This window comes from Stomoxys calcitrans, chromosome 2 (assembly GCF_963082655.1).
Source record: "Stomoxys calcitrans chromosome 2, idStoCalc2.1, whole genome shotgun sequence".
In the NCBI taxonomy this organism is placed as follows: domain Eukaryota; kingdom Metazoa; phylum Arthropoda; class Insecta; order Diptera; family Muscidae; genus Stomoxys; species Stomoxys calcitrans.
In genome coordinates this window covers 172,517,320-172,540,010 of record NC_081553.1, presented here as the reverse complement: position 1 = coordinate 172,540,010, position 22,691 = coordinate 172,517,320, and the positions used below count along the sequence as shown (strand labels likewise).

Sequence of the window (22,691 nt, the reverse complement as noted above, 5' to 3'; positions counted from 1 at the left end):
TACCCTGTACCACAGTAGTGGTGTAGGCTATAAAAACTCATTGTGCAAGTCTCGAAAGAGAAAGAAACGAAAAAACTGTGAAATAAAATTATCTTCGCCCAAAGTAATTTTATTTAATTTTTTGAATATTTTTTGCTAAACGGTTCATATAGAATTTTGAGAGTTGAATAAGGATTTAATTGCAAGCAAATTTAACGTATAAAAATTAATAATCTATCGAATCAAATTAACCCAAAAACTTTCTCAAATTACCCATTAGGAATAGAAGATTTTTCAAAAGATTTTACTACAAAAAATAATAGATTAACAAAACAAAATAAATAAATAGTTCCTTAATGTACATAATAAACATAGTAATGTAGTGTAGTGTAGAGTATATGTATAAATTCGTTGAGAAACTTCTTTCTTGTGGACAGTATTTTCTTTGAGTATTTCTAAGTTTAGGCAATAACACAAAATTATCCTTGGAGGATCTTTTGGGAAATTCTTCTTACATTTTTCAATAAAAACGATAGTTAAGTGTAAATAGCTTTTAGGTGTACGAGTAAAAGTTAGGCAATTGACAAAAAAGAGCGCAATCAAAATTAGGAACAAGAGATTCTAAGAAGACAGTGGTAACTTAATATAAGGAAGCAAAAATCTAGGGTCCTTCGAGGACCGCGTTAAGTAATTTCTACCTGTTGGCAAGCAAACCATTTGCTGGCGGCAGTATTGCTGTAGGTGTACTGGGTGTAGGCGGCAGTGAGGAGGGCTGTTGGGGCACACCCAAAGCCAAGCCAGCTGAGGTAGTTAACATACCATTGACTAAACCCAAGCCATGGGGCAGTGTTGGTGTGGTGGGTGCGGCCGAGTTGGCACTCATGGGACGTACATGATTATGAACTGGCACTGATGGATTTAGGCCTTGTTGCTGTTGTTGTTGTTGAGCAGCTGCTGCCGCTGCCGCCGATGCGGAGGCCGAAGAAGATCGATGATGTTTATTGGAGTTGCCTTTAACCAAACTTCCATTGTTTTTCTGGGCCATATGTGTCTGATAATGTTTGGCCAAATGTGCCTTCTGACGAAAACTTTTGCCACACAGTGTGCAGGCAAAGGGCTTCTCGCCTGTGTGGGTGCGTATGTGGACATTCACGGAGTATTTGTCTTTAAAACCCTTCGAGCATATCGAACAATAGTGCAAGGAGCGTTCCTTACGTTGACCTCCAGAGGTGGAGGAGGAGGAGGATGAGGTCGACGGTGTACCTGCCCCAGTGGTAGTAGAACTGGAGGAGTTACCAATACCCACACCCCCACCACCTCCACCACCTATATTACCATTACAATGTGTTGGACTATTACTGCTCGTTGTACTGCTGCCACTTGAGGCAGAGCCATTACGATTGGCACCAGCTCCATTAGTCAAAGACAAATTGCCGCTACCTTTGGAGGTGCTCAAATTGCTCGAGCTGTTATTGTTATTACTGTTGTTATTACTATTATTGTGATTAATAGCATTGGGATTGTTGTTATTGTTGTTGTTACTAACACCAGCACCACCACCACCACTGCCGGTACTATGGGAGGACAGTGTACGCTTGTATTTCTTGGTAACTTTCGCTGTCGTCACAATCCTCTGATTTGAGGTGGTCACTTCCGGCTTCAATGGTTGTGCGGGCGGCTTTTGCTGCTGTTGCAACACTTGATTCCCTGGCATGTTAACTATGGCATTGGTGGAAGTTGCTGCTGATGAGGCCGCATGAAGTGCCTGTAATTGTTGCTGTGCCGTTGTCACAGACATTGGGTTAATTGAAGTGGCCGATGTCTGTGTCACGCCACCACCACTGCCACCTGTTATACTGGGCGAGATTTGCATCATCACCTCATTGCCATGATGATAATCGTTGGCAGTTGCTGTGGTACAAAATTGTTTGATTTTCTCAAAATCATCGCTGAAAGCATTCTCCAACGTTAGGAACATATCATCGACCATCATACTATTTGCTTGATTGTTGTTGTTATTGTTGCTCCCATTATTGTTGCTGTTGTGTGCAGCATTGCTGGGATTTGTGACTGGTGTTAGTGGGCCATTGGTTACGGGTGAATGTGGCACAATCATATGCGTATTATGACCATTGGCGCTTTGGGGATCATCGAAAATCTGTGCCGCATTTAATGAAGTATCCGGAAAATTTAAACCATCCTGGAATAAAGAAATGAATAAAGAAGGTTTTATATATTGTGAAAACTAATAATTTTAAAAGTGGCATACATTTTAAGTTAAATTTGTGCTACACTAAAAGATTAAAGTCAAAAATTGAATGAAAAATTTTCAACATGACCAGAAATGGATGGGGTGCGTTGCATGCGCTCAATTAACTTCGGTTGGAACTAATGTTTTACTAGCCGAACCGGGCCCGCTCCGCTGTGCCTTCTTTAACTCTCTAATATCTTTTTAGGGTAGGGACACTTCGCCCTAAATGCCTATGACGCTGAACTCATTCGAATTCTGGTGAGAAAATCGGACAAAGCGGTGTTTATACCCTCTTAATGTTGGCGACATTAGCGAGGTACAATACCATGTATAGTCGTTTAAAAAATATAACCCAAAGAGGTGTTGTCGTTCGGACTCGGCTATAAAAAAGGTCCCTTATCATTGAGTTTAAACTTGAATCGGAACGCACTCATGATGTGTGAGAATTTGCCCCTTCTCGGTTCCTGGTGATAATGTTCTTCCTAGTGTAATGTTCTCATTAGGGGAGCGATGGCACCTCAGACATTTCGACTGAAATATGGATATCAAATTCGTGCTGCACTTCCAAAATCCTATTAATTTGAGCCCCATATTGACCGGTATATATGAACCGTTTGGAGGGTGTTTTGGGGATCCGCCTACCCGATATCTAAAAATGTATTGCCAATGTTTCCTTACAGACAAACGTACAAAATCTATGAACATTTTAAGAAAATCGGTTCAGCCAAGTATCATATAGTCATAATGGGTCTAATGGAGTTTTTGAGGGGGCGTAACCCCCTATACTTCGACCTGATTTTGTATGCCAAATTCGAAATCTACTCCCGAATACCTTTCATTTGAGCCTCATATTGAAATGAAAATCCAATATGTCTGTTTGGGGGAGTTTTGGGGTTGGGGTGGCCCGACGGGTACTTAGACTAAAATTTTCATACCGTATTCGTATTTTACTTTCCAATGCCTTTCATTTGATACCTATATTGTCCCGATCTGTCATTTTTTGATTGTGGGTTGTATTTTTGCATAAGGGGAAGGGTTCGTCCCCCTTACGATATCGAAAAATTATATCTTCTTATATATAACAAGTAAAAGCGTGCTAAGTTCGGCCGGGCCGAATCTTATATACCCTCCACCATGGATCGCATTTGTCGAGTTCTTTTCCCGGCATCTCTTCTTAGGCAAAAAAGGATATAAGAAAAGAGTTGCTCTGCTATTAAAACGATATCAAGATATGGTCCGGTTCGGACCACAATTAAATTATATGTTGGAGACCTGTGTAAAATTTCAGCCAATTCGTATAAGAATTGCGCCCATTGGGGCTCACGAAGTAAAATAGAGAGAACGATTTATATGGGATCTGTATCGGGCTATAGACCGATTCAGACCATAATAAACACGCTTGTTGATGATCATGAGAGGATTCATCGTACAAAATTTCAGGCATATAGGATAATAATTGCGACCTCTAGGGGTCAAGAAGTCAAGATCCCAGATCGGTTTATATGGCAGCTATACCAGGTTATGAACCGATTTGAACCTTATTTGACACAGTTGTTGAAAGTAAAAATAAAATACGTCATGCAAAATTTCAGCCAAATCGGATAGGAATTGCGCCCTCTAGAAGCTCAAGAAGTCAAATCCCCAGATCTGTTTATATGACAGCTATATCAGGTTATGGACCGATTTCAACCATATTTGACACAGTTGTTGGATATCATAACGAAATACTTCGTGCAAAAATTCATTCAAATCGGATAAGAATTGTGCCCTCTAGAGGCTCAAGAAGTCAAGACCCAAGATCGGTTTATATGGCAGATATATCAGGTTATGGACCGATTTAAACCATACTTGGCACAGTTGTTGGGTATCATAACAAAACACGTCGTGCGAAATTCCATTCTGATCGGATAAGAATTGCGCCCTCTAGAGGCTCAAGAAGTCAAGACCCAAGATCGGTTTATATGGCAGCTATATCAGGTTATTGACCGATTTGCACCATACTTGGCACAGTTGTTGGATATCATAACAAAACACGTCGTGCAAAATTTCATTCTGATCGGATAAGAATTGCGCACTTTAGAGGCTCAAGAAGTCAAGACCCAAGATCGGTTTATATGGCAGCTATATCAGGTTATGAACCGATTTGAACCATACTTGGCACAGTTGTTGGATATCATAACAAAACACGTCGAGCAAAATTTCATTCCAATCGGATAAGAATTGCGCACTCTAGAGGCTCGAGAAATCAAGACCCAAGATCGGTTTATATGGCAGCTATATCAAAACATGGACCGATATGGCCCATTTACAATACCAACCGACCTATACTAATAAGAAGTATTTGTGCAAAATTTCAAGCGGCTAGCTTTACTCATTCGGAAGTTAGCGTGCTTTCGACAGACAGACGGACGGACGGACGGACGGACGGACAGACGGACGGACATGGCTAGATCGACATAAAATGTCACGACGATCAAGAATATATATACTTTATGGGGTCTCAGACGAATATTTCGGGTAGTTACAAACAGAATGACGAAATTAGTATACCCCCCATCTTATGGTGGAGGGTATAAAAATCAATTTGTGTTTATTTGTTTGTATGTTTGTGTGTTCCTTATCGACTCAGAAACGGCAGAACCAATTTTATTGAAATTTTCACAGGTGGTGCATAATGACCCCGTGGTGAAAATAGGATACTACATTTTTAGATATCTGAAGGTGGGGCGGACCCTCCCCCTTACCCTAATTTTCAGAAACGCCAGATCTCGGAGATGGGTAGTGAGATTTTTGAGCGAAATATTGTGTCCTCTCATATAGCTCCCTAAAAATAAGAATTTGGTATCCAAATTTCGGATGGGGTACCTAGGGGGGGCTGCCCCACCCTAAAACCTACCAAACATATATTTAGACCAATCACGACAATATGGGACTCAAATGAAAGGTATTTAGGATAAGAAAACGTATCTGATATCCAATTGTCGGACCAAGTGCTATTGGGACCACCCCAAACCCCAAGACACCCCTAAATCGGACATATTTACCGACCATGGCAATATGGGACTCAAATGAAAGGTATTTGCGAGTAGAATACGAATCTGAAATCCAAATATGGGACCACGTTTCTGGGGGTCCACCCCTTTCACAAAACATCCCCCAAGCAGGACTTATTTACTGACCACGGGAATATTTGGCTTACATAAAAGGTATTTGAATGTAGAATACGTATCTGATATCCTCTGATAGCCTCTCCCCAAAAACATCTCGCAAGGGGACAAATTTACGACCATAGGAATATGGGGCTAAAATGAAAGGACGTTTTTAAAGTGGAACACGAATCCGATAAATATTTTCGAGGCCAACTCACTGAGAGGCCGCCCATACCCCAAAACACCACCAAAACACCCCAAAATATGGGGCTCAAATTAAAGGTATGTGGGAGTAGAACACGTATCTGATATCAATATTAGGGGCCAACTGTCTAGCGGACGTCCCACCGCCATAACAACCCCCAAATAGGACGTATTTGCTTACAAAGACAATTTCGGTCTTAAAGAGAGGGGAACTAAATATTCAAAGTTTTTAAGGCCAATACCCCAAACCGGACATATTTGCTGATATTTGCAATAAGGAGTTTCAATGAGATTAGAAAACGTATTTGGTATCCAGTTTTGAGGGCAATGGCAATATGGGGTTCAAATAAATGATAAATAGATATATGAGAATAGAGCACGTTGCTAATATATTTTCCAGGCTTAATGTTTAGGGGACCCCCCAACCCCCAAAACACCCCTTAATCGGGCATATTTACCGACCATGTCAATGTGGAGTTTAAATGAAAGGAATTGGGGGGTAGAGCAAGAATTGATACCCATTTTCGGGACCAATTTTCTGGGGGTCTACCCGTTTCCCAAGATACCCCACAAACAGCAATTATTTACTGACCATCGCAATATAGGGCTCAAATAAAGGTATTTGGGAGTAGAATACGAATTTGATATCCAAATGTAGGACCATGTATTTAGGGCATCACCCCTTTCCCAAAACACCCCCAAAGGGAAAAAATGTTTCGACCATGCCAATATGTGGCTCAAATGAAAGGTATTTGAGATTAGAAAACGAATGAAAACCTATTTTGAGGCCATGTGTTTGGGGGACGCCTCATCCTGTAAACTCCTCTTAAGCCAATAGCAATATGGGGTTTAAATAAATGGTATTTGAGAGAAGAGCACGATGATGATATTTTTTCAAGGCCAAGTACCTACCCCGAAAACTCCACTAAATCAGACATCATGAGAATATCGGGCTGAAATGAAGTGTTTTAAGAATGGAATACACCTTACATCCAAACCTAAATTCGTAGACCAATAAAGATCATGTGGGATTCAGATAAAGACACTTATATTGTTAAACTGTTAGTCAAGTTTGCATGGTATTTCACTAAATTCGAGGGCCCGCCCACTAATTACCCTTCAAAAGGACGTGTAATTCGATCGGGATAATATCGGAATTAAAAGAAAGTTCTATGACAGTAGAGTTCGAATCAAATGTTTATATAAAGATCCAAGTATTTAAGTCACACCCTACTGTTCAGCAGGACATGCAGATCGCGAAAATAAGGAACTCAAACAAATGGTCTTTTGGGTCTTATCGTCGGGTGAATCGACCCTTTCCTCCTAATATAAACAACACCAAACTGTCATGTAGGACGACTGCGAGCATATTATACACGAGCATATTAACCTCTTGGTGGTCGCAAAAATCTGAGACGATCTAGGTCCATTCGTCCGTTCATCATTCTCTCCGTTTGTCTGTTGAAATCACTCGACAGTCTTTAAAAATTAAGATAATGAGCTGAAACTTTGCACAGATTCTTTTTTTTCAAAAACTGGTTAAGTTTGAAGGTGGGATAGATATTTATATAGCCACCCCCCATTTATTACCAATTTCTACGTAATAACTTTATTTGTTCGATCGTAGAATTAGTATTAATTGTAATATGGAAGCCACCTTAGCGCAGAGGTTAGCACGTGCACCTATGACGCGAACATCAAAAATTTTTTTTCAGCGCTGGTTATCCCCTCCTAGTGCTGGAGACATTTGTAAGGTACTTTGCCATGCAAAAACTTCTCCCCAAAGAGGTGTCGCATTTCGATACGTAGTTCGCACTCGGCTATAATAAGGGAGCCCCTTTATCATTGAACTTAAAACTTGAAACGGACTGCACTCACTGATATGTGAGAAGTTTGCCCCTTTTCCTTAATTTAATGTTCATGGGCACTTGGAGTTCTAATATGAGACATCCCCCAAAATAAAATCCAGGCTACTTCTCTGGCTGCCACATATACTGATCTCCCGATTTAAAGTATTGGGGTTATAAAACTGCATTTAATATCTGATTTTAGTGAAATTTAGCACAGCGAATTGTATAAGAACCCTCAAAATCCATATTGAGTATAGTCAAGATCGGACTCTATTTCGATACAGCTACCATATAAACCCATTTCTTAATTTAAGCTCATGGACCGATAAAAGGAGCTTTTATTTCCCGATTTCTCTCAAGTTTAGCACACTAAGCTATGTTACGTCTCTGGATTCCTGTGCGAAGTATGGTCATGATCGATATTCGCTGAATTTTTAAACAGCCAGTTGAGTAAGGCCTCTCGATATCCGTACCGAGTAAAGTCAAGATCGGAAGATATTTTGATATTGGTGCCATAAGTAATTATCTCCCGATTTAAGCCCTTGGACCCATAAAAGTAGCATTTACCAGCCGATGTTCGCTAATTTGGCATAGCTATATTGTGTTGTATAAGGCCCTCCAATGTCTGTGCCTTCGAGTTGGTGCACATTACAGCTGGCAAAATATCTATGGCAAAATCGATATTTAATTGTTTGTCTGAATACCGATTGATATTTTTCCTATAGATAATATCGGCAAAGTCCAGTTGTTTTGTAAAATAGAACAAAAATAGTCAATCCGACTCTGAATGTATTCTATAAGATACATTGCACCTATAGAGGGCGCAATTTTTATCCAATTGGGCTAACATTTTTTAGCCCCTGACTTCCAATTGACTTTGATAAATTTGATTTTATTCGGTCTGTGCATAGATATTGCTTCTATATAAATCGATCTCCTGATTTTCAAGTCTTATTTTCGTTTGAAATAAAGCTGATGGGAAATAAACAATAGACAATCGCTATTATCGATAATTATTATTAAATATATATGGAAAATATCGAATATTGCGATTATTGATAGTTTGCCAGCCCTACTACCAGGGCGCCTAAACAATCATGTTAGTACATGTGAAAATTGATAGGTCTAGGACTTACCGCATCAACTGGAAACAATATCCTTCGCATATCATCATCTTTTACTGATGGCGATGTTGGCATTAAAGTTATGCCATTGTGCATGTGGAGTCCTTTGGTGTAACCTTTACCTTGCAGAGCACTGCGCAGCAGGGATTCTGCAGAGTTCTGTAGGGCGAAATAGAAAAATTGCGGAAAAAATTTATCAGATGATGGTTCTGAATTTGAGTGAAACCATTCTATTTTAAATACGAAGGAAATACAACAATTGAAATTTAACAGTACAGCTCCAATCTGAGTGGTGGGGAATTCTACATTGTGGGGATGGCATAAGGTCAGTAGAGCAAAACCCCAAAAGGGTTTGGGGTTCTCACGACAAAACTTTTTGTACCAATTATTGCCTTAAAGCAAGACGAACCGCATGTTTTGCGATATATCCGAGATATATGAAAGATGGATGGACAAATGTAAGGGAATTTTTGTTTGTAATATATACCCCTACCCATAACCGAAACCCCTACCCACCAAACGGGCATGGGACTTATATGAGTAGTATGTGGAAATAGACTAAATGGAAATTTTCCCATGATTAGTGGGTATACTTCCCTCCTTTCAATGGGTGCTGTGCGATACAAGTTCAAGCTTGATGATAAGGGCACTCTTTTTTACAGCCGAGTCCGAACGACTTGCCGTATTGCGACTTTTTGTAGAGAGGAACTTTGTAGATAAGTTTACACGGCTGGTTACCTTAAGTTATTACCTCACAAGACCCACCATAACTAGGAGGGAATAACCACGACTGAAAACATTTTCTGGTGTTCTCATTGGTATTTGAAACTCAGATGCTCTGCTTAAAAAGGGAACCTCTGTTCGGGTCAGATAAAAAATTAGGATCCGATATGGTAAAAATCATTCTATATGTCCGTTTAGGGGTATGTCATTTATATCGTAAAATAATGGATATCCATCGTCTTTAGTTACGATTACACACACTGCGGTTCACCAGGATAGGACCACTGAAGTATTGGATAAAGCAAGCATCGTATCAAAAGAAAGAGATATTACTCGAATTTTATTTTATAAAATTTGTGTATGGGATGCCACTTACTGCTACCAGTAACAAAAATGTGTTTTATGTTCTGTATAACGGTACCTTTTGTTGCTTTATGGCGTAAAGTCAAAATATTTGCTAAGTGGTTCACCATAGACATGCAGATCAAGTGTGAGACAGCCACTGCGGCTATGAGACTTAAAGCGATGGAAAAAGGGATAGTGGATTAAGCAGGCCATACCATCGCGGTGTAATCGAGACAACGATGGGAAATCTGGCCGAAATGGAACAGGTTTCCGATCGTATACCTGAGACAACACTTGTGGTCGAGTACGAGGCACTGCTGCCAGCGGCACAGTCTTTGATTGGAGGAACTCTTGTATTGAAATCTGGAAGATCATGCTACACAGATGGATCAAAGCTAGAGGACGGAGTTGGCCCGGGAGTCTACATTGAGAACCCAAGGACTGAGATCTGTTTTCTACTCTCTGGCTATAATCTAGGCGAAAAGCTTGGTTAAACCGAAGCCTTTCAGGTCGACGCTGTTCATGTTAAGGGTGTGGGCTACGAACGTGCATTTAACAGTGTTGAGCAGCGAAACGTTCGGAAGGGCGCCGAAAATCTTATGGGGAAATCCAGATAGTGAGAAGACTAGGCTATTGCTGAAAGAAAGTTAAAACAGCTTTCGGTACCATAACAGGACACATAGGACTACGAGCTCACTTGTGCAAAATGGGTGCGAAAAATAATAGCGACAAGTGATGTGTAGGGCATGTGCGGAAGATTATGAGATGCTGCAGTCCGATTCAAGTTTAAGCTCAATGATAAGGGGCCTCCTTTTTATAGCAGAGTCCGAATGGCGTGCCGGGTACCGCGCGACACCTCTTTGGAAATAAGTTTTACATGGCATAGTACCTCACAAATGTTGCCAGCATTAGGAGGGGAAAGCCACTGCAGAAATTTTTTATACCCACCACCGACGGATGGGGGTATATTCATTTTGTCATTCCGTTTGCAACACATCTAAATATCCATATCCGACCCTATAAAGTATATATATTCTTGATCAGCGTAAAAATCTAAGACGATCTAGACATGTCCGTCCGTCTGTCCGTCTGTCTGTTGAAATCACGCTACAGGCTTCAAAAATAGAGATATTGAGCTGAAATTTTGCACAGGTTCTTTTTTTGTCCATAAGCAGGTTGAGTTCGAAGATGGGCTATATCGGACTATATCTTGATATAGCCCCCATATAGACCGATCCGCCGATTTAGGGTCTTAGGCCAAATTTATTATCCGATTTTGCTGAAATATGGGACAGTGAGTTGTGTTAGGCCCTTCGACATCATTCGTCAATATGGCCCAGATCGGTCGAGATTTGGATATAGCTGCCATATAGACCGTTCCTCAAATTTAGGGTCTTAGGCCCATAAAAGCCACATTTATTATCCGATTTTGCTGAAATTCGGGACAGTGAGTTGTCTTATGGCCCCTTGACATCTTCCGTCAATATGGCTCAGATTGGTTTAGATTTGGATATAGCTGCCATATAGACCGATCCTCCGATTTAGGGTCTTAGGCCCATAAAAGCCACATTTATTATAGGATTTTGCTGAAATTCGGGACAGTGAGTTGTGTTAGGCCCTTCGACATCCTCCGTCAATATGGCCCAGATCGGTCGAGATTTGGTTATAGCTGCCATATAGACCGATCCTCCAATTTAGGGTCTTAGGCCCATAAAAGCCACATTTATTATCCGATTTTGCTGAAATTCGGGACAGTGAGTTGTATTAGGCCCTTCAACATCCTCCGTCAATTTGGCTCAGATCGGTCCAGATTTGGATATAGCTGCCATATAGACCGATCTCTCGGTTTTAGGTTTTGGGGCCATAAAAAGCGCATTTATTATACCCTCCACCATAAGATGGGGGGTATACTAATTTCGTCATTCTGTTTGTAACTACTCGAAATATTCGCCTGAGACCCCATAAAGTATATATATTCTCGATCGTCGTGACATTTTATGTCGATCTATCTATGTCCGTCCGTCTGTCCGTCCGTCCGTCCTTCCGTCCGTCCGTCTGTCTGTCGAAAGCACGCTAACTTCCGAAGGAGTAAAGCTAGCCGCTTGAAATTTTGCACAAATACTTCTTATTAGTGTAGGTCGGTTGGTATTGTAAATGGGCTATATCGGTCCATGTTTTGATATAGCTGCCATATAAACCGATCTTGGGTCTTGACTTCTTGAGCCTCTAGAGTGCGCAATTCTTATCCGACCAGAATGAAATTTTGCACGACGTGTTTCGTTATGATATCCAACAACTGTGCCAAGTATGGTTCAAATCGGACCATAACCTGATATAGCTGCCATATAAACCGATCTGGGGTCTTGACTTCTTGAGCCTCTAAAGTGCGCAATTCTTATCCGATTGATATGAAATATTGCACGACGTATTTTGTTATTATATCCAACAACTGTGCCAAGTTTGGTTGAAATCGGTCCATAACCTGATGTAGCTGCCATATAAACCGATCTTGGGTCTTGACTTCTTGAGCCTCTAGAGGGCGCAATTCTTGTCCGATTAGAATGGAATTTCGCACGAAGTATTTCGTTATGATATCCAACAACTGTGCCGAGTATGGTTGAAATCGGTCCATAACCTGATATAGCTGTCATATAAACAGATCTGGGGATTTGACTTCTTGAGCTTCTAGAGGGCGCAATTCCTATCCGATTTGGCTGAAATTTTGCATGACGTATTTTATTTTTACTTTCAACAACTGTGTCAAATAAGGTTCAAATCGGTTCATAACCTGATATAGCTGCCATATAAACCGATCTGGGATATTGACTTCTTCACCCCTAGAGGTCGCAATTATTATCCGATATGCCTGAAATTTTGTACGATGGATCCTCTCATGACCATCAACAAACGTGTTTATTATGGTCTGAATCGGTCTATAGCCCGATACAGATCCCATAGAACTCGTTCTCTCTATTTTACTTCGTGAGCCCCAATGGCCGCAATTCTTAAACGAATTGGCTGAAATTTTACACAGGTCTCCAACATATAATTTAATTGTGGTCCGAACCGGACCATATCTAGATATCGTTTTAATAGCAGAGCAACTCTTTGCTTATATCCTTTTTTGCTTAAGAAGAGATGCCGGGAAAAGAACTCGACAAATGCGATCCATGGTGGAGGGTATATAAGATTCGGCCCGGCCGAACTTAGCACGCTTTTACTTGTTGTCCGATGTTGCCGAAATTTGGGACAAAGAGTTAAGTTAAGCCCCTCCACATATTTCTACAATTTGGTCTAGATCGATCAAGATTTGCATGTAGCTGCCATATAAACCGATCTCTCGATTTTAAATCTTGGCCCCATAAAAGGCGCTTTTTTAATCCGATTGCACTGAAATTTGACACACTGACTTATGTTATGCTTTTGAACATCCGTTCAGATCGGGTTATTTTTATACCCACCACCGAAGGATGGGGGTATATTCATTTTGTCATTCCGTTTGCAACACATCGAAATATCCATTTCCGACCCTATAAAGTATATATATTCTTGATGAGCATAAAAATCTAAGACGATCTAGCCATGTCCGTCCGTCTGTCCGTCTGTCTGTTGAAATCACGCTACAGTCTTTAAAAATAGAGATATTGAGCTGAAATTTTGCACAGATTCTTTTTTTGTCCATAAGCAGGTTAAGTTCGAAGATGGGCTATATCGGACTATATCTTGATATAGCCCCCATATAGACCGATCCACCGATTTAGGGTCTTAAGGCCATAAAAGCCACATTTATTATCCGATTTTGTTGAAATTTGGGACAGTGAGTTGTGTTAGGCCCTTCGACATCCTTTGTCAATTTGGTTCAGATCGGTCCAGATTTGGATATAGCTGCCATATAGACCGATCCTCCAATTTAGGGTCTAAGGCCCATAAAAGCCACATTTATGGTCCGATTTCGCTGAAATTTGGGACAGTGAGTTGTATTAGGCCCTTTGACATGTTTCTTTAATTTGGTCCAGATCGGTTCAGATTTGGATATAGCTGCCATATAGATCGATCCTCCGATTTATGGTGTAAGGCCCATAATAGCCACATTCATTATCCGATTTTGCTGAAATTTGGGACAGTGAGACGTGTTAGGCCCTTTGACATATTTCTTCAATTTGGTCTAGATCGGTTCAAATTTGGATATAGCTGCCATATAGACCGATTTCTTGATTTATGGTTTTGGGCCCATAAAATGCTCATTTATTGCCCGATGTCCCCGAAATTTGGAACAGTGAGTTAAGTTAAGCCCCTTGACATACTTCTGCAATATCGCACAGATCGGTCCAGATTTGGATATAGGTGCCATATAGACCGATATCTAGGTTTAAGGTTTTGGGGCCATAAAATACGCATTTATTGTCCGATGTCGCTGAAATTTGAGACAGTGAGTTTGGTTAGACTCTTCGACGTCCTTCTTCAATTTTGCCCAGATCGGTCCAGATTTGAATATAGCTGCCATTTAGACCGATCTCTGGATTAAAAGTTTAGGGCACATAAAAGAGGCATTTATTGTCCGATTTCGCCGAAATTTGGGACAGTGCTTAGTATTAGGCTCTTCGACATGTTTATGCAACTTTGCCTAAATCGGTCCAGATTTGGATATAGCTGCCATATAGACCGATATCTCGATTTAAAGTCTTGGCCCCATAAAAGGCGCATTTATAATCCGATTTCACTGCAATTTGACACCGTGACTTATGTTCGGCTTTTCGACATACGTGTCGTATATAGTTCATGATGATCGGTATGAGGTATATGAGTATAAGGTATGAAATTTTCACCGAATTTTAATGAAGGTGGTTTACATATATACCCGAGGTGGTGGGTATCCAAAGTTCGGCCCGGCCGAACTTAACGCCTTTTTACTTGTTAGATATAACTACTAAAAAGACCAATATTTTGTTATATACAATTGAACAATAACTTTTACTTATTAGTATCTGGTCCAAATCGGAACATAGCTGCTATGGGGCATAAGGTATGAATTTTGCACTTTTGAGGAAAGGTGGTTCACATATATATCCGAGGTGGGTATCCAAAGTTCGGCCCTGCCAAACTTAACGCTTGTTTCTGATGGTCTCGCCTAGATTCGAACCCAGGTGTTCAGCGTCATAGGCGGACATGATAACCTCTGCGCTACAGTGGCCTCCATTCTGCTTAGATATCGAAGGACCTAACAAAGCTGACTGTGTCAAATTTCAGTGAAATGCGGCTTTGATGGACTTAAGACTTTTAATCGGCAGATGGTTCCATATGGGGGCTATCTGAAGATGTAATCAGATGCAGCTCATCTTCCAACTTAACCTATGAACCAGAAAAGAATCTGTGTAAAGTTTTAGTTCAACATTTTGTTTTTATACTTTCCACCATAGGATGGAGGTATACTTATTTCGTCATTCCGATTGTGACACATTGAAATATTCATCTGAGACCAAACAAAGTATATATAGATCGTCTTGGCGCTCTAAGGCGGTTTAGCCATCTCAGTCCATCTCTCCGCCCGTCTGTGGAACGTGCACTAACTTTCGAGGCAAGAAAGCTAAGAACTTTGAAATTTTACAAAAATACTTCTTTCCAGTAAAGATTTGTTGGGATTGTAAATGGGTCAAATCGGCCTACGTTTTGACGGAGCTGCCACATTAACCGATCTCGGATTTTGACTTCTTGAGACTCTAGAGGGCGCAGATCTTACCCAATCTGGCTGAAATGTTGTAAGAGTTTTGTTGTTTATGTGAAGTATAGTCTCAATCGGTTCATAACCTGATATATTCCAAATTATCCGATCTCTCGTTTATAATTCTTGAGCTTCTAGAGGTCGTAATTTTTCTCCTATCTAGCTAAAATTTTGTATAAAGACTTCTCCAATGACTTTCAATATACGTGCCAAATATGAATCGGTCCATAATCCGCCAAGCCTCCCATATTGGCCGATCTCCCGATTATATCGGACTATAGCCCCCATATAGACCGATCCGCCGATTTTGGGTCTTAGGGCCATAAATACCAAATTTGTTATCCGATTTTGCTGAAATTTTGAGCAGTGACTTGTGTTAGGTTCTTCAACTTTCCTCTTCAGTTTGGCTCAGATCGGTCCAGATTTGGATATAGCTGTCATGTAGACCTATCCGCCGATTTAGGGTCTAAGACCCATAAAAGCCACATTTATTATCAGATTTTGGTGAAATTTGGTACAGTGAGTTCTGTAAGGCTCGTCGACATTATTTTTCAATTTGGCTTAGATCGGCCCAAATCGATATCTCGATTTAAGGTTTTTGGGCCATAAAAGGCGCATTTATTGTCCGATTCGCCGAAATTTGAGACAATGAGTTGTGCTAGGCTCTTCGACATTTTTCTGCAACATGGCCCAAATCGGTCCAGATTTGGATTGAGCTGCCATGTGGACCGATATCTCGATTTAATGTCTTGGCCCTATAAAAGACGCATTTATAATCCGATTTCAATGAAATTTGGGACAGTGGCTTATGTTAAGCTTTTCGATATGCGTATCGTATATGGTTCAGATGGGTTTATTTTTAGATATAATTACTAAAAAGACCAATATTTTGTTTTACACAATTGAACAATGACTTGTACTGATTAGTATTTGGTTCAAATCGGAACAAATTGTGATATAGCTGCTATGGGGCACAAGGTATGCATTTTTCACAGGATTTTGACGAAAGGTGGTTTATATATATACCCGAGGTGGTGGGTATCCATAGTTCGGCCTGGCCGAACGTACCGCCTTTTTACTTGTTTAAATTAATATTAGTGGTCCTAGCTTCCCTTGGTCTTGATACAAGTCTATATATAGCAAGAAGTGCACAAAGTATTGTGCTTTAAATCCAATGTCCTTCCAACTATCCTAGTCAATGAAAATTTCTCCTTTTCTCAAGAAAACTGATGATGTACAATAATTTCGAACCATTGTAGTTTGATTTTAATCTCATTAATATTCTTATTAAAGAGGAGAGATAAAATCTTCTTATTGATCAACTATTAGCTGTATTTGCTCACCTGTTCATTATTGTGATCTGTCATATGCCAATCATTGTTGTTATTGTGAAACTGATCCAACTGTTGACCTATACTAAGCGCTGTCACTGCACCATCACCGCCCAGACCACCCACTCCCCCCATGCCTCCACTACTCGTCACCGACGAGATGGTATTTATTAATGATGGCAAACGCTGGCTACTCGAACCCATTAGATTTGCAGAATCTCCGTTGAGATCTTTACAGCCATCGGTACTGAATCCACTGTCATCATAGGGATATTCCGATTTTATATAACCAGGAAATGTACCCAACAGGCTGTCCAAGTCCAAGGTACTCTGCAGTTGCGTATCCGTTTCACGTTTCAACCATGGCTCATTGCCATTTAATACTGTTAACGTATAGATTTGACCATCCGTACTGATTATGTTCGAGATGGTACCATCACTGTTCAGCTGGGTCTGTGACACCGGCGTTGTTGGCAAGGACGACGATGTCGTCGTGCTCACTGGTGTAACAGGTGAGTGATGATTATGTGGCGATGTGGGATTGACAAGTGATGAGTGCAGGGGATTCAGTGAGTTGGCAGGTGAGGGTACATGATGCATTTGGTTGGAGGAATTGTTGGTATTGTTATTTGAATTGTTGGGCGCGCCATTGCTTGGCACCGTAACAGATGTTGCTGTTGTAGATGAATTGGATTGTTGCTGCCAGCAGTAACGATCTAAATCCTCAAAAATTGTGGAGGTGTGCTCTTTGTCTGAGGTCCAAAACTGAAAATGAAAAAAAGAGGTGAAAAGAAAAATTAAAAACAAAAGAAACTGGGGCACAGAGTAATAAATTTGCAGTAGGACTGACAAATTTTTTAATTGCCAAATCATGAATATGTGCTAACATTTTGAAAGTGATTTGAAAAGGTTAGCACATAGAGAAATTTTTATATTTTTGTTAGCAATATCAATTCCGAACCTATTAGGGACATCTATATTTGGTCTTCGTTAAAATCTTAAGCGATTAACACGCATTAAAAATAATTCATTAGACAGAAAGGAAATATTTGACAAATAACTATCTTGAGTAAAAAACATTTACATTTTGTTTACAATAAATTTGCGTCGTTCTTCTTAAATTCATGCAAGAATTTGTGACGCAAAGTTTGATGATCTCGCCCAAACAGGCAAAAAACTTGAAAAATGAAATATTCGGCAAAGCCCGGCCAGGATTCGAACCTGGGCACACAAAGCAACAGCGAGAGCCATTGCCGTTGTCTTAGCGTTCGAAGCCATCAATACAACTTCCAACAGATTCACAAAATCATGTGTAGTACGGAAGAAGTGTAATTTGTCATAGAAAGAATGTCTGCCATTACACAAAAATACATGCATTGGGAAAAGTACAGCTAATAAGCAGGGTTGTCAAGCTTGGTTAATGTGGTAATTGTATCATAGATGCGTTTTCGCTATTAATACGATTCAAATACAACATACCAACGCACGGCCCTTGAAGCCATCACACCTAATATGGTTGAAAAATTTTCTAACCAAAGACGAAACGCGTCCCATCATGGTTGGTGTGTGTTGCTATCTTTGGCTTTCCTTTTCCAAACGAAAAAAAAGTTTGCCCAAATATTAAAACAAGGAAAAAGGCATTAATTACGGCCGGACCTTACTTTGGATAACCACCACCTCGGGTATATATGCAAATTGGAAGATCGCTCTATATGACAGCTATATCTTTATAGTCTGATATGACTGATATTTGGCTCGGATGTCGGGAGGCTTAAAACAACTAACTATTTGAAATTTAAATGGAATCGGGTAATAAATAAGGCTTTTAGAGGCTTCAGACCCTTTATTGGCAGATCGGTCAATATGGCAGCTACCTTCTTATTGTATATATAACAAGTAAAAGCGTGCTAAGTTCGGCCGGGCCGAATCTTATATACCCTCCACCATGGATCGCATTTGTCGAGTTCTTTTCCCGGCATCCCTTCTTAGGCAAAAAAGGATATAAGAAAAGAGTTGCTCTGCTATTAAAACGATATCAAGATATGGTCCGGTTCGCACCACTATTAAATTATATGTTGGAGACCTGTGTAAAATTTCAGCCAATTCGTATAAGAATTGCGCCCATTGGGGCTCATGAAGTAAAATAGAGAGAACGATTTATATGGGATCTGCATCGGGCTATAGACCGATTCAGAACATAATAAACAACGTTTGTTGATGGTCATGAGAGGATCCATCGTACAAAATTTCAGGCATATCGGATAATAATTGCGACCTCTAGGGGTCAAGAAGTCAAGATCCCAGATCGGATTATATGGCAGCTATATCAGGTTATGAACCGATTTGAACCTTATTTGACACAGTTGTTGAAAGTAAAAATAAAATACGTCATGCAAAATTTCAGCCAAATCGGATAGGAATTGCGCCCTCTAGAAGCTCAAGAAATCAAATCCCCAGATCTGTTTATATGACAGCTATATCAGGTTATGTGCCGATTTGAACCATACTTGGAACAGTTGTTGGATATCAAATCGAAATACTTCGTGCAAAATTTCATTCAAATCGGATAAGAATTGTGCCCTCTAGAGCGTCAAGAAGTCAAGACCCAAGATCGGTTTATATGGTAGCTATATCAGGTTATGGACCGATTTGAACCATACTCGGCACAGTTGTTGGGTATCATAACAAAACACGTCGTGCGAAATTCCATTCCAATCGGATAAGAATTGCGCCCTCTAGAGGGTCAAGAAGTCAAGACCCAAGATCGGTTTATATGGTAGCTCTATCAGGTTATGGACCGATTTGAACCATACTTGGCACTGTTGTTGGATATAATAACGAAACACGTTGTGCAAAATTTCATTCAAATCGGATAAGAATTGCGCACTCTAGAGGCACAAGAAATCAAGACCCAAGATCGGTTTATATGGCAGCTATATCAGGTTAAGGACCGATTTGAACCATACTTGGCACAGTTGTTGGATATCATAGCAAAACACGTCATGCAAAGATCGGTTTATATGGCAGCTATATCAAAACATGGACCGATATGTCCCATTTACAATACCAACCGACCTACACTAATAAGAAGTATTTGTGCAAAATTTCAAGCGGCTAGCTTTACCCCTTCGGAAGTTAGCGTGCTTTCGACAGACAGACGGACGGACGGACAGACGGACGGACATGGCTAGATCGACATAAAATGTCACGACGATCAAGAATATATATACTTTATGGGGTCTCAGACGAATATTTCGAGTAGTTACAAACAGAATGACGAAATTAGTATACCCCCCATCTTATGGTGGAGGGTATAAAAATCAATTTGTGTTTGTTTGTATGTTTGTGTGTTCCTTATAGACTCAGAAACAGACGGTGTATAATGACCCCGTGGTGAAAATAGGGTACTAAATTTTTTGAAATCTGAAGGAGGGGCGGACCCTCCTCCTTACTCTAATTTTCATAAACGCCAGATCTCGGAGATGGGTGGTGCGATTTAAGCGAAATTTTGTTTGCTCACATATAGTTCCCTAAAAATAAAAATTTGGCATCCAAATTTCGGATGGGGTACCTAGGGGGGCTGCCCCAGCCTAAAACCTACCAAACATATATTTAGACCAATCACGACAATATGAGACTCAAAAGAAAGGTATTTAGGACAAGAAAACGTATCTGATATTCAATTGTCGGACCAAGTGCTAGGGGGACCACTCCAACCCCCAAAACATCCCTAAATCGGACATATATATCGACCATGGTATTATGGGACTCAAATGAAAGGTATTTGTGAGTAGAATACGAATCTGATATCCAAATGTGGGACCACGTTTCCGGGGGTCCACCCCTTTCCCAAAACACCCCCTAAACAGGACTTATTTACTGACCATGGGAATATGGGGCTTAAATCAAAGGTATTTGAATGCAGAATACGAATCTGATAACTAAATGTGAGGGACGCCTCATACTGTAAACTCCTCTTAAGCCAATGCCAATATGGGGTTGAAATAAATGGTATTCAAGAGAAGAGCACGATGCTGATACTTTTTCAGGGCCAAGTATCTGGGGGAACCACCTCTCCCCCGAAAACACCACTAAATCAGACATAATGAGAATATCGGGCTGAAATGAAGTATTTTAAGAATGGAGTACACCTTACATCCAAACTTAAATTCGCAGACCAATAAAGATCATATGGGATTCAGATAAAGGCACTTATATTGTTAAACTGTTAGTGGAAATAAATTTTCCAAGGAAACTTTTGTCCCATATAAAGTAAAAGAAGTCGCAGCGGAGCGGGCCCGGGTCAGCTAGTATCTACATATAGTCCAATCTAAACCATATTTGTGCTAGATGTCGGGAGGCCTATAACTACTCACTGTTTCAAATTTCAGCGAGATCGGGTGAAAAAATTAAGCATATATGGGCTTCAGACCCTTTATCGGCACATCGGTCTACATAGCAGCTATATCCAAATATGGTCCGATTTATCCCATTCAAGAACTTAACCAGCGTGCATCAAAAAGACGTATCTGTAGGACAGTTATTCTTAAATTATTTGTTTACACGTGCAAGAAAGAAGTAGTTCTTTTCAGCAGGAGATACAGGTTGCCTACAGTGGAACCTGTCACTTTGGAAGGAAAGAATGTACCATTTACAGAAAGAACAAAATACCTTGGTTATTTGCTGGACAGGAAATTTTACTTTAAGTCCAACATTTTGGAAAGCGCAAGAAAGGCAACTCTTGCAAAAGTTGGGGTTTAGACCGCATGTCATGCATAAGGCATATACAGCGCTTCAAAAGTCCACCTACTGCTCAATACTTAACCGGATCAAAAGGATGGCATGTTTTGCATCACATTCGCACTGAGTACGACACAATCTATTGCACTGAATTTAATGCTACATCTAATGCCTCTGGAAATGTTGGCTAGACAAATTGCAGCGACCACTGCCGTGAGGTTAAGGGAGCTTTCTCTTTGCTAATGTGTCTGCTACAAACACTGTGTTTTCCTTGATACAATATTCGATGTTCCAGGAAGTGTGGATTACATCCTACCTGAGCCGCTTTTTGATTAAAAAGTTCTGTAGCACTATTCCTGATAGAACCAGGCAGTGTGGATTACATCCTAAAAGTACTGTAGCATTATTCCTGATAGAACTACGATATCCCTGGTAACGGTCGTTACATAGATTTCTATACGGATGGTTCCAAACTAAATGAACAGGTGAGCTTTAGGGTGTACTCTTAAGATTTAGAACTAGTCATATATATACTGGAAACCAGGGAAGTCGCCAGGAGGGAAGGGGGCAGTATCCCCCACGCCAAAAAAAAAAGATTTTGTCTAAAGAAACAATTAAATGAAATTTTTTCTAAACAAAACTAAATTCGGCCGGGCCGAATCTTTTATACACTCTACCATGGATCGCATTTGTCGAGTTCTTTTCCCGGCATCTCTTCTTTGGCAAAAAAGGATATAAGAAAAGATTTGCTCCTCTATTAGAGCGATATCAAGACCACAATTATATTATTGTATATGTTGGAGACCTGTGAAAATGTCAGCCAATTCGAATAAGAATTGCGTCCTTTGGGGGCTCAAGAAATAAAATAGAGAAATCGATTTATATGGGAGCTGTATCGGGCTATAGACAGATTCTAACCATAATAAACACGTATGTTGATGGTAATGAGAGGGTCCGTCGTACAAAATTTCAGGCAAATCGGATAATAATTGCGACCTCTAGAGGCTCAAGAACCCAAGATCCCAGATCGGTTTATATGGCAGCTATATCAGGTTATTAACCGATTTGAACCGTATTTGACACATTTGTAGAGAATAAGAATTAAATACGTCATGCAAAATTTTAGCCAAATCGGATAGGAATTGCGCCCTCTAGAAGCTCAAGAAGTCAAATCCCCAGATCTGTTTTATGACAGCTATATCGTGCAAAAATTCATTCAAATCGGATAAGAATTGCGCACTCTAGAGGCTCAAGAAATCAAGACCCAAGATCGGTT

General features: G+C 40.3%; 1 protein-coding gene across 1 annotated transcript in view; it reads right to left on the bottom strand.

The window, feature by feature from the left end:
* Window positions 1-267: 267 nt before the first annotated feature.
* LOC106094165 (transcription factor mef2A) overlaps window positions 268-22,691 on the bottom strand; it is a 220,998-nt gene continuing 198,574 nt past the window's right edge. Inside the window, exons 4-7 of the mRNA XM_059362960.1 lie at window positions 16,688-17,440; window positions 8,570-8,716; window positions 1,333-2,179; window positions 268-1,242 (exon numbers count right to left, since the gene is read on the bottom strand). Of these exons, the coding sequence (XP_059218943.1) occupies window positions 674-1,242; window positions 1,333-2,179; window positions 8,570-8,716; window positions 16,688-17,440 (2,316 nt within the window). The 3' untranslated portion in view covers window positions 268-673. The remainder of the gene's footprint in view (window positions 1,243-1,332; window positions 2,180-8,569; window positions 8,717-16,687; window positions 17,441-22,691) is intronic.